Consider the following 13,001-nt stretch of genomic DNA (forward strand, 5'->3'; position numbering starts at 1 on the left):
AAGAGATTCTTGGTTTTCTAGGGTTATGATCAGTTAAAAGACAAATGACAGAGATAAATCCATAAATAATCCAGAACTGTAGTTTTAGTCAATAGTATAAGCACCTTCTCTCACCATATCATTCTCTGGATCTGCCAAAAACAAAGCAATATGTCTCTTTTCCTCACCGGGCTGTTGCTAATATTTAAATGATTAAACAAAATAGAGCACCTGTAAAAATCAGGAGTCAGACTTCCATAGAAAGCTATGTAAATCCAATCACTGAAAACTTATAAAATCCCATAGAGAAAAGGAAATAGCATGGTTTCTACAGGGACATTATCATAACTAACTTATCAACAAAATGGATTTGTTTTCTGTTTGCCTGTTTGCACCTGGGGAGGGGAGGTAAAATAAAGAATCAGTACGTGGATTTATTTAAACATTCAAAAAGCTTAGTAACATTCTAATATATCATTTAGCTACACTGAAGAAATTCACTGTGTAATCAGAGAGAATGTGAGATTAACAAATATGTCCTAAAGAGAAAACATTAAGTTTTTATTATTAGTTGTTATTTTATTCATTTATTTATTTATTTTTGCTGTGTTGGGTCTTCGTTTCTGTGCGAGGGCTTTCTCTAGTTGTGGCAAGCGGGGGCCGCTCTTCATCGCAGTGCGCGGGCCTCTCACTATCACGGTGTCTCTTGTTGCGGAGCACAGGCTCCAGACCAGCAGGCTCAGTAGTTGTGGCTCACAGGCCTAGTTGCTCGGAGCCATGTGGGATCCTCCCAGACCCGGGCTCGAACCCGTGTCCCCTGCATTAGCAGGCAGATTCTCAACCACTGCGCCACCACGGAAGCCCCTATTATTAGCTGTTAATTTAAAAAGTAGGAATAATGTGGGAATTTCCTGGTGGTCCAGTGGCCGAGAGCATGGGTTCAATCCCTGGTCGGGGAACTAAGATCCTGCAAGTCACGAGGCTCTGCCCAGTGGAGGGGGGGAGTAGGAATAATGTGCCATGTGCCCAGTCCACTCTCCTTAGATCAAGACCGATATGGCCAATAACACACAGAACTGCTGTCACCTGGATGCCTCAGTAATCCCTCAAATCCAACTTCTTCTAAAACTAAACTCTTACTACTCCTCCACTCCCTCCCAAACTTGCTCTTTAACAGATACTCCCAATCTCACTGAATGGCCCTAGTGTCCAAGTTAGAAATCAGGGAATCATCCTAACCTCTTCAGTCCCTAACTGTAACCACTTAGGTGTTTCTCAATTAAGTCCTTTCTCTCCAATAAAAGAACCATTATCCAAATCCAGCTTTTGATCCTCATTTCTCATTCAGTCATAACATTTTAAAACATGTTAATTGGCCTGATTGGTAATCCTCTTCTTCTCTGGCCCTTTGTGATTCTTACACTCACAATCTTTTTTCTCAGTCTTGTTTTTAAACCCATTTCTTACGATTTAAAAATCTCACTTGGCCTCAGGCCTCCTAAAATACAAATATGTTGTTGCAAAGGGAAAAATCCTCCGGCCCCCACAGTTCTGAAAATCATTCCACCCATCAAGATTTTATTGTGTTTTATTTTCTATGATTTTTATTATTTTAAGGGAAAAAAAGGAAGAAACTTTTTTTTCCAACTTTTTTCAAACAATATGTATTTAAATACCAAATACTGATTGATTGAGTGTGGTTTTTCAAATAATGACAGTCTCTTCTACCCTAATACAGATCTTTCGTACCCTCCTGTGAAAATCATCATCAGTATAGCATTCTCATTCTGGGTGACCTCATCCATGCCCGTAACTTCAACTACTATCTATATATGCTAATAACTTCTATCACCAGCTCAGTCTCCTCTCTCTGAACTCCAGGCCCATATATATACTAGCAACATATACATCTCCATTTGGATATATTCAGCAATTCAATATAAGAACCTCCGTAACTAAACACTTCCTATCCGTCCCCCACCACCCTTCACAGTCAAAACAAAAGAACCACTTGATCCTCTTCCATGAAACCCCACACCTCAGATTGGGACTCAAACCCAATCACATCTCAGATGGGGCTTGAACCCACAATCTCCCTGCTGAAACCACACACCTGGTCTCAGGACTAATGAAGCTCAGGTTCTTTATGCCTCAGTGCAGAAGGAATGCAGCGAGAGGCAAAGCCATAGGCAAGAAGTAGATTTATTAATATAGGATGCTTGTGAAGGATGCAAGCAGTCAGGCAAGGGAGTTTTCCCCAAGACCTAAGTGGGAAAGCAGGTTTATTTAGGGAGATACACACTCCACAGACAGAGTGTGTGGGCCCTCTCAGAAGGCGATAGGCCCTGGAATATGGGATGGTTAGTTTTTATGGGCTGGGTAATTTCACAGGCTAAGCAATAGAAAGATTACTCCAACTATTTTGGGGAAGAGGCAGGGATTTCCAGGAATTGGACCACTGCCCACTTTCTGGCCTTTTATGGTTGGCCTCAAACAGTCAGTGCGCCTGCGGGGCGTCATTTACAATATTCTAATGTATCGCAATGAGCGTATAATGAGGCTCAAGGTCTACTGGAAGTAGATTCTTCCGCCATCTCGGTTCTAACCACTTTATGTCCTCAGGGGCTGTCATTCTTTTAAGGTTGTGCCCTGCCCCCTTCCCTCCTGTCTCACAGGGTCCTCTATATCAGAGAAGAACACCACTAACCAAGTGATAACCAAAACATAACCCTTGATTCCTCCCCAATCAATCACCAAACCCTGTCAAATCTACTTAATTTCAGAAATCCATCAACTGTACTTCTCTCCACCTCAAGGGCTAGTAAATTTATTTAGACCACCATTATCTACCGCCTAGATTATTTAATTATTTAAACACCATCTAGTTGCCATTAGTCTCAAGGCTGCAGATCCATTCTCAATGCTACAGCCACATTGATCTTCCTAACCTAAAAGCCTGCTTCTTTCCTGTTCAAATTTTTCAACAGACTCCACTAAATTTAAGGCAAAGTCCAAACTCCTCAGCCTATCTCACAAGGACCTGTGATGCAGCCCTTTTCTGTATCTCTCAACACTGCATCTCCATCCCCACTTCTTCACTCCAGCCATATGAAACTTCTTTCAGGTTTTCAAAATCGGGAATTCCCTGGTGGTCCAGTGGTTAGGACTCAGCGCTCTCACTGCCAGGGGCCCGGGTTAGAGCCCTGGTCAGGGAACTAAGATTCCACAAGCTGCCGAGTGCAGCCAAAACAAACAAAAACAGCTCACTGAGATATAACTGGCAAAATAAACTAAATTCTAACCATCCTTTGGATCTCAACTTAAAAGCAACCTTCCCCAGGAAACATTCCCTTAACCCTAAAATGTGGCAGACTGTACTATTTTTTCCAAATATCCACCTCTCTTCCCTAAGAGGATTCTACACCTCCACCCACTGCCATGTGGCTTGCAATGCCTCCTGGGAAGAGGAAAGCACATCCCCTCCCCACAAAGGCTGGGCCCTGCCACATAACTTGCTTTGACCAATAGGTGTGACAGACACCACTTCCAGGAAGAAGCTTAAAAAGCTGTCATGGTTTCCTCCTGACCTTTCTGCCACTAGAAAAGGTCGCTGCAGACAGGGACTGCTCCTTCAGCCTGAAACTTGGAATAAGAAAAATGTGCGTTTCCTTTTTTTTTCACCTGTTTTCTTTTTTTCAAATGTGGCCCTAGAAAAATTTTAATTACATGTGGCTCACATCATATTTCTGTTGGATAGCACTATAAACCTAACGATTACGTCTAGGAATGAATGTCCTCTGACAGCACAATTTTTAACTGACTAGTCATTCAAATTAGATTAATTTCAAAAGTCTAAAACTGAAATTTCTACAACCACCCCTAACATTAGGTAGTTTTAAGTTTATGTAACTCTGTTCTGGTTATTACTTTGATTTATGCTAAGAGAAAAGTTAAAGAAAAAATAAATGAAAGGAGAAAAAAAAAGCCCATGAGAAGGATATTCAGGGACTTCCCTGGTGGCGCAGTGGTTAAGAATCCGCCTGCTAATGCAGGGGACATGGGACCGAGCCCTGGGCTGGGAAGATCCACAGGCCATGGAGCAACTAAGCCCATGCGCCACAACTCCTGAGCCCACGGCCTGCAACTACTGAAGCCCACACACCTAGAGTCCATGCTCCACAACAACAGAAACCACCGTGATGAGAAGCCCACGCACCACAACGAAGACCGAACAGAGCCCCCCCAAAATAATAATAAATTAATTTTTTACAAAAAGAAGGATGTTGAGTCAGCTGGCTCTAAATCCTATTTCAGATTTTAGGTTACCAAAATAAGTCACTCACTCTCAAATAACTGCTCAAAGCAAATGCCAATTGTGGTTTTTATGTTCCAGCGACTGCTGCACTTATAATTGCAGACAAAATGTCAAAGCAATTCTCCAAAGGTTGTGTAAGCTATAAATGATAAGTTCAAATCCTAGACTATCTCATTATGCATCTACTTTTTCAAGAGTTCAAGAGCTACTTCCTTACCACCATATGCTGCCCTTCTTTGTTCTCTTTAGCCTTGTAAGTATTGTTTCTTTCAATAAAGTACCTGATAGCCTGAAAGGAAGTGGCCCATAAAAGTATGGAGGTTAAATAAGCATAACTATAACGCTGAGAGTTCTAAGTGAGAAGACAAAGCACCAACTCAAGGTCTGCTTTTTATCCTATTTTCTCTCTTTGGACCAGTCTGTCATTAAGTTAAAAATAACTCTAATCTGATAATAACTTGTTACTTTAAAGAAATTAAATTATAAAAATCGACATAAGAGCTCAGTATTCCAACTGCCCAATAAAATCCTGTCTTGCAACTACAACTTAACCCCAGCTCTTAAAACACTCTAGGCAAATCAAGTTATTCTTGCCTAGAGCCAGAATAACTGTATATTCTAATATCCCCTCCTTATTACACCATCTAAAAGTTCTCATATTGATGCTACTAAGGTTATGAACTAGTTTCTAGGCTTTAGAAACTAGGATAAAGCAATACAAAAAAAAATTTAATCTACAGCAGGCCACTTGTAGGTTCAGTTCCTCCTTAAAATCTATCTTGACTTAAACACAGTCAGTGTAGAATTCTATTGTCAAATAATCACATCAAGAAGTGATTCCAATAAAGTTAATTTTTCAAACCAAGATCTACTGTCTTGCCAGCAGTAGTACTATCCTAGGAAGCAATGTACCATAGATTTAAAGCTACAGTACAATAAACATCAACATATAACCCAGTCATTATACGTGTGCATCATTCACAACCACTGTAAGTTTAATGAAGATGTACAATAATACCTTCAAGAACACAATGCTCACAGCTTTAGGTCAATAAAACACCATACAAATTTGCCATAGAATATACATGCAACCAAAAGGTAGGTGTTAGGAGAAAATTAAAGTATGAAGTCCTATTAAAACATAATTATAACTATAAATTAAGAATTGGAAATAACAATACTTCAAATGCAGCAGTTACCCAACCACATACTTGTTCTCCTCTATGAAATCACTAATAGCCTAATAAAGAAATATGCCAACCTGCCAACCACACAGTACAATTGTTTAAAAACCATCCTCAAAGTGCTTCCACTTGTAGAAATTACCAAGGGAGCAATTTTCCCCCAATATATAACACAATTTAAGAACTCCTTTGTTAAAAGGGTTCTAAATACTCATATGGGAAATTTTAAAGATGAAGAATTTTTATTAAATACATAACAGTTAAAAAGTTCCACATATCAGTTTTCAACTGTCATCATTAAAAAAAACTCCTCATATGTATCACTGTATTTCAGCGATTTCAGTAAATGATATGAAAAGGCCGGGGCTGCCAGTTCTATCTACAGCCATTTTTTACAGAGCTCAGTACCTAGTACAGACTTAGAATTTGTCTCCTCCCTATCGCAGTTTCTGATGCTCCACTAGAACCAGACCTGAAAAATCAACAACCAGTAATATTAGTGTGAATAATCATCAACTGCTCAAAAGATGACATCTGAAAAGGATATGGCAGATTCCCAAAAGTAATTTTTTACTTCACCGATGTTTTGGAATGTTATTTAAAAAAAAAAAAAAATTGGGCACTTTTAGAATAAAGTATTTGGTAGAGCTAGAGCACTTCTCCAAAACAATCCAAAAGTCCTAACAGGACATGAAAAAGAACCAGATTACCACTCCGACCCCTCCCTTAAATGCACCTTATCATACCACAAACTGACACAAACAATGGACTAACATTATTAAAAGTGAAAGAATAGCATTCCATGTTCCTCTCTTGATTTACTTTCAGGGATGAGGTACGAGGAGCACTGAATTCTACTCCTGATTCTCATCATTTACGGAGTGTGTGACCTTTAGCAAGCCAACCTCAACTGTGTGGGCCCGCTAGGCATACCCAGGCAGGAGAACCCCACCATCTCCAAGATCCATTTCAGCTCTGAGATGCTCTAGCTGCATTTCTTCAAGAGCCCTCCTACAGCATGGACTCACTTGTCAAATCCCTTTGTATGTAAACACCTAACATCCACAAACTGCACTCAAACAAGAATGAGGTTATCCCATAAAGCATTACATTAAAGGGAGGATCAAAGAGAAATGAAATCAAATGATATAGCTCACACCGGCATTTCCTTCCATACTGAAGCAAGCAAACTGAAACTACTAAGAAATCAAGTCCTTCCAAAGGGAAAGGGGTGATAAAACTAAAGAATACATTACCCTTCACTCTTGAAGCTTTCTGTACACTAAAGAAAGCTTGATTCAGAAAACTTTTTTACACTTAAGCTTCAAAACGGACGCATCTGGCATCCATAAAAAAAGTAAATAAGAGTCGTACAACTTTCAACTAAAAGACTAATAAGCTTGTGCAAGAAACCTTAAGCAATGATCAGAAGAAACGGTGCTCCTCATTTAAAACATCAGCCTCGTGTTTCTAAAATACAACATAAAAACTTTAAGCGTGTCTTTTTGAAACGTTGTTAAAAGACAAATACTGATCTCCTATACATCGTCAAAATTCCAAATCTGTGCATGCCCAGGGAAGGAAGGCATCCGCTCCTCCAAGGTAACTTTTTTACTGCCTCTTCTCTAAGTCTGGACATTCATTCTTGGTTTTGTGCCTCACAATCCTGTCAGTTCATCCATCACCAGCCTAAAGTCCACTCGGGAGAAGCAAAACACAAATGTCCCCGCAGAGATCCGGGAAGACGCAGTCGCGACTTGTACAACCCAGATCACGAGGCCGCTCAAGTACAATTTCCAAAACTTAAGTGGAAGGCTTAATTTATAAAGAAAAAAGCAGCAGCAAAGGAAACCCCGCTCAACCCTCGGTACTTACGGCCTAAAGCCAACCTCCTGGGGCGGGGGGGGGGGGGGCGGGATAGAGGGCCGTTCATCTACAGCGAGGCCCGGTGACAAAGTGCGGGTCAGAGGAAAGGATGGAGGGCGCAGGGCTCCGGGGCGGCCTGAGCCGGGCCGGCCCGCCCGCCCACCCCCCCGGAACGGCGGGCCTGGGGCTCGAGCTCGGGGTGCTGGCCCGCCAGCGCTGGGCGCGCTGACAGCTGCCACCGGCGCGGGGCTGCGCGGCCCACCCCGCCTCACCCCACCCCGCGAGCGGCCTGGCCGGCGCGACTGGAAAAGGATACTCCCGGGTGCGGAAGGCCTCCTGAGTGTGCGCGATGGTGAAGAGCGGCTCCTCGCCGGGAAGCGGCTTCACCAGCGGGAAGGGCTTGCGGCCCAGGAGCGGCGCCATCGCGGCGGCGGCAGCGGCGGGGAAAGCGGCTGCTCCTCAGCGCGCCCGCGGCGTAACACTAGGCCCCGCGGCCCGGAGCGAGCGCCTGGCTCCCGGGGGTGGGGTGGGGGAGGGGAGGGGTGAGAGGGCGGCGCGAACTCGGCTCCTTCACTGCTGGCGCCGCCGCGCTAGGGCCATGGAGAGGGACGCAAGGGCACAGAACTCCCACGCACAATGCCGCGTCGCCCCGAAGCCTCCGGCCAACCTTCGCTACGGGTCCCCGCGTTCGGCAGTCACGACTCGTCCTCAGCTGCACCGGAGGAAATTATTGAAAAATGGCGGGAGATTCCCCTCCTCCCCCCGGTCCGTCCAGCGCACACACTAACATGCTCCCCTGTGGCGCCGGTGGCGAATGCTCCAATAGGCGGAGAGCTGGTCAGCACCCAGCGTTTATTGGCTCACAGGAGCTGCCGCTCTGCGATTGGGTCCCTCCCCCTTCCCGGGCCGCCTAGTTGGGTTGCAGCGCACTAGAGGGCAGTATGAAGAGGTGAAAGGTCACGTTATGTAAGCGCCAGTGACAGGAGCGGGCCTCCAGCGGCGGAGTTGAAAGTGGGGGACAGCGGGGGACCGAAAGGCCGGGAATTCAAAGAGGTCAGGCCGGAGAAGCCCTCTAACATACACAGACACTACGCCATCTGTCACCGAAGGCGACACCGACATCCGGGCACCACTGTCCGTGTGGTGCGCCGGAGGGGGGAGGGGGAGCGCGCGGCCAGGGGCTTTGTCTTTTCACTTGGGCTCCGCCCCCTTCTTAAAGGCACCGCTCTCGGCCACGCCCGGAGGTGTGCGGGTGGGGCGGATGGGAGGAGGGCTTGGCGGGAAGTAACCTCCAGACCTTACCTCAGCAAAGGTTCTACGAGGGGTAACTTGAGCCCCAGCCTTGCTCCCCCCAAAGTTACCTGATTCTAGACTAGAGTGTGGTTGAGATCTGGATATTAGTATAATGCTTGCTTCTAGGGGCTTGCTGGAAAGGATAATACAGAATCTTCTTTGGAAAAATATATTAAACGACATGTCTATTAAAAATACATACCTTCATTCAAATAGTCTTTACTAGCACCTACAATGTTCAGGGCCTGCGTTGGGTGCTACAGGGGAAAAAAATGAGACTTGAAAAAATGAGAGACAAATAATCACAGTTCTGTGTGATGAATGCTGTACAAAGTGCGCAGTAAGAAAACAGCAATAATTGTGCCTGGAGAGTGAGAACATTTGAGCTACTTCTCCAAGCACACTACACCCACATAGTCCAAAATCTTCTTGGCTATCCAGTACAGTCAGAAACACACTTATTAATCATTCATCCCTGGTTAAATTGTCACCCTTGGTTCAAAAATCTTCAGTGGGCTTCCCTGGTGGCGCAGTGGTTGAGAGTCCGCCTGCCGATGAAGGGGACACGAGTTCGTGCCCCAGTCCGGGAAGATCCCACATGCCGCGGAGCGGCTGGGCCCGTGAGCCATGGCCGCTGAGCCTGCGCGTCCGGAGCCTGTGCTCCGCAACGGGAGAGGCCACAACAGTGAGAGGCCCGCGTACCGAAAAAAAAAAAAAAAAAATCTTCAGTGCCCAGAACATACCTTCCCAGCCTGGTCTTCGACAGGGCTAGACTGCTAGATGTCCCTGAATGGCAGCATGCCAATGCCAGACCGTTTTCTCCTTTTCGTCTCACCTTGAAGTGAGAAGGATACCCCCCCCCACCCGCGTAAAAGGTAAGTTCTAGGTGTCAACTGGAAAAAAAAAAAAGCACAACCTAAAAGTTGAGAATTATGTTTTATTTGGCAGACAAAACCGAGGATTTAAGTCCAGGACACAACATCTCAGATAGCTCTGAGAGACTGCTTGGAAGAGGTAAGGGAGGAGCCAGGATACATAGGAGTTTTTGCAACAAAGACCAGGTAGTAGTCAGAATATCGAAAGATTACTGTTAAAGAAAACCAGATATCTCAAGTTAAGAAATTTATTGCTTTTCTATGTATGGGAAGATGCAAAAGTCAGGGCTCACTGAAATCATTCCTTTGATATACACCTCAGCTATCTGGGGCCAGTATCCTGTGCTTTCTCTTCCTGAGTTTGGGGGTCGGCAGGGGGCGGGGGGCACTGCTAGATGGCGGGCATCCTGTTTCTATCCTGAGTTCCCTCATGGCTCAGCTGTAAGGTGATGGCTTGTTGCCTGGAACATCCTTTGTTTACTGATGTGGCAGGCAACATTTTTGTTTTCCATTGATATAGGTCAGACGCCATCTCTATGAAGCCCCTTCTGATCACCTAGCAGAGAAGGGAGCTCTTCCTTCAGTAGCAATTTCCTCTAAGAGGATTAGGAGAAACCTCAGAGGATGTGGCATCTGAGTTGATTGTGAAGAGGCAAGTAGCCCACTCCACTAGGCAGAGGAAATGAGGGACGAACCTTCTAGACAGAGGGAGCAGCAGAGCAGACTTGGTAAATTCAGGACAATGTGCCTAAAACATAGGGATTTTTCAGGCAGAAAGTATCAAGAGATGAGAGTAGCAGAGGAAGTCATCATCCTGGCCAAAGCGTGTGAGGGTTGAATTGAAGCGACCCTATAGGAGGTAACTGCAGTAGTTTGTGGCACTGGTGGCAAGGGCCTCAAATGTGTAGCAAGATCAGTGGAGACAGGTGGCCAGATTTGAGGCACAGACTAAGTGGCTAATGGGATGGACACTTGCAGAACTAGATAACTAACGGCAGACTACACACAGAAAAAGAACTCCAAAAACATCCAAAAAACAAATTTTGGAAACTTTTGATATTTAAAAAAATGCATCTAATTGCACATGAGAATGGTCACCATAGTCATTTCAGTGCTTGGGGCTGCTGTGGACTGGAATCCAGCCCCTGGTGGTGATAAAGCGGAGATCTAAAATGGGAGACTCAGTGATGGACTCAGTTTCAGCCATAAGAACCGGAGACCGGTACCCTGGAGAGCCATCCAGAACACAGTTGGAAATCCTGCAGACCGAAGTGGAAGCTAGAAGTGGGGCTTTGTGAATACAGCCTAGTAGCTGGAGTCCCAAGAAAAGGAGCTAAGAAGTGTCTCTCCAAACAAAGAATAGTGTTTACCTTGTAGAGATGGAGTTATGGTTGGTTTTATTTTCTTCGTTATCTTTTTGTATATTTTTCCATTTGTTTTTCTATAGTGATTATATTTTCATTTTAAAATAGAAAAAAATAATAAACTTTAATGTGACTATTGCTTGGTGGTTGTCCTCCATTTCTTTCTATGGCTCCAATTTACAAACAATGGAGCTAATTGACACAAGATTTTTTAACACCCCTCTTTCACTGATGCACACTGAAACCCTTGATTAGACAGTTTCAGCTTGTCATTTTTTTTTTTTTTTTGACTGCACCATATGGATAGGGGGGATCTTAGTTCTCTGACCAGGGATCTAACCCGTGCCCCCTGCAGTGGAAGCATGGAGTCCTAACCGCTGGACTGCCAGGGAATTCCCTACAGTTTCAGTTTCTGGCTGGTATTTTCCGGCCTGTCCTGTTGGTTCCTAAACCTCAAAACATCCCAAATCTGCAGTCTGTGATCTCTGTTCCCTCCATCACCTGCTCTGTGTGGGTGTTTTTTATTTCTATTAATGGCCCCACCTTCCTTACAACCTCACAGGCTCTGCCTTGACCTCTCTTGAGCTCCACAGCCATAGAGTCAATCAGATGACAGCAATTCTGCCTGCCTAAAATCGTGAACCATCCCCTTCCTGCCATCCCCACTGCATCCTACTTCAATTATTTCTGGCCAAAACTACTACTGTAATGACTTTCTTCTTTAAAAATGTTTTAAACTACATTAAAATTATGTCTTTTTTCATGGTAAAATGGACATGGTTCCAAAAAGGAAACATATAGATGGAGTTAAGAAAACAAATAGTTCTACAAAAAGCAGCCCTGCAGTGCTCTCCCCCATCCACTTCCTGCTTCCCCCAGGCACCCATTTTCAATACATTAAGCTGTTTCCTCTGGTATTTACCTCCCTATTTCTAAATAACATATATATTGCTGTTTTCTTTAGTTTTTCAGTTTTAGTATTAGCTGTTGACTTTCGTCAGTGGAAGATGAGAACTTAGCCCTCTTATATCCCCCAGAAACACCATACACGTATACAAGCATATATAATTATGTTGCAATAGTTCAATCAATAGTCAGTGTGTAACTTATGATTATGAATTATTCACAAATGATCCACATGGTGAACTGATTGCATTTCCTTTCTTCTTTTGTTTCCCCTGGTTTGCCTCATGTATTTTACTTTGTTTTCCATATACCTATTGCTGTTCTATCCTCAAACTCACAGAACTGTAAGTCTCCTCTTGATAAGTGCAAACATATCTAGATAAGGTTGGCAGGGTCCTTCCAACTTGTCCCCTGCCTCCCTCTCTTTCCTCTCCATGGCATCTTGCTATGTCACTCCCCTGTCCTTGGCTTCTAATGGTTGGCTTCCTAAAGCCAACAGAGTAAAACCAAACTCTCTTGACGTGACCTTCAAGGCCCTCCACAATCTGTCCTGTGTTTCTGTTTCTTCCCTCAGACTCCTTCCTCTTCAGCAAAACTAGGTTTATCTAGGTTTCTTAATACTATTCCCCACTAAAAGGATCCTCTATTTGATTCTTTTCCAAAATCTGCCTGGTCACTTTTTATGGTCTCTTGGTCATTATACTTTCAATAGCTTCCTTTGTTTAAACAAATTAAGACATACTTCATGTACCACATATGATTCTAGTATCTGTGACATTAAAGTTTTTTAGTACCTGTTAAATTTTTAAGAAAAAAACAACTAAAGATGACGAAAAAACCAACTAGAGATGACCAAAAAAAAAGGCAACAGAATTAACTGGGATTCTAGTTTCATCCATGACACCTGGAGCCCCTAAGAGAAATGAGAGGAATCGCTTTAGGGAATACGGAAATGAAATTTTTTTTTAATATTTATTTTAGTTGCACCAGCTCCTTAAGTTGTGGCACGTGGGCTCCTTAGTTGTGGCACGTGGGCTCCTTAGTTGTGGCATGGGAACTCTTAGCTGCGGCATGTGGGATCTAGTTCCCTGACCAGGGACCGAACCCCGGGCCCCCTGCATTGGGAGCGTGGCGTCCTAACCACTGCGCCACCAGGGAAGTCCAGGAAATGAAATTCTTGGAGATATAGAATGTAGAATTCTTTTCCACCATGACTCTA

At 44.0% G+C, this 13,001-nt stretch overlaps 1 protein-coding gene across 1 annotated transcript in view; it reads right to left on the reverse strand.

Moving 5' to 3' along the window:
- BAZ1B (bromodomain adjacent to zinc finger domain 1B) overlaps window positions 1-8,135 on the reverse strand; it is a 64,503-nt gene extending 56,368 nt beyond the window's left edge. Inside the window, exon 1 of the mRNA XM_067705880.1 lies at window positions 7,661-8,135. Within this exon, the coding sequence (XP_067561981.1) occupies window positions 7,661-7,767 (107 nt within the window). The 5' untranslated portion in view covers window positions 7,768-8,135. The remainder of the gene's footprint in view (window positions 1-7,660) is intronic.
- Window positions 8,136-13,001: the final 4,866 nt, after the last annotated feature.

This window comes from Pseudorca crassidens, chromosome 15 (genome assembly GCF_039906515.1).
Source record: "Pseudorca crassidens isolate mPseCra1 chromosome 15, mPseCra1.hap1, whole genome shotgun sequence".
Lineage (NCBI taxonomy): Eukaryota > Metazoa > Chordata > Mammalia > Artiodactyla > Delphinidae > Pseudorca > Pseudorca crassidens.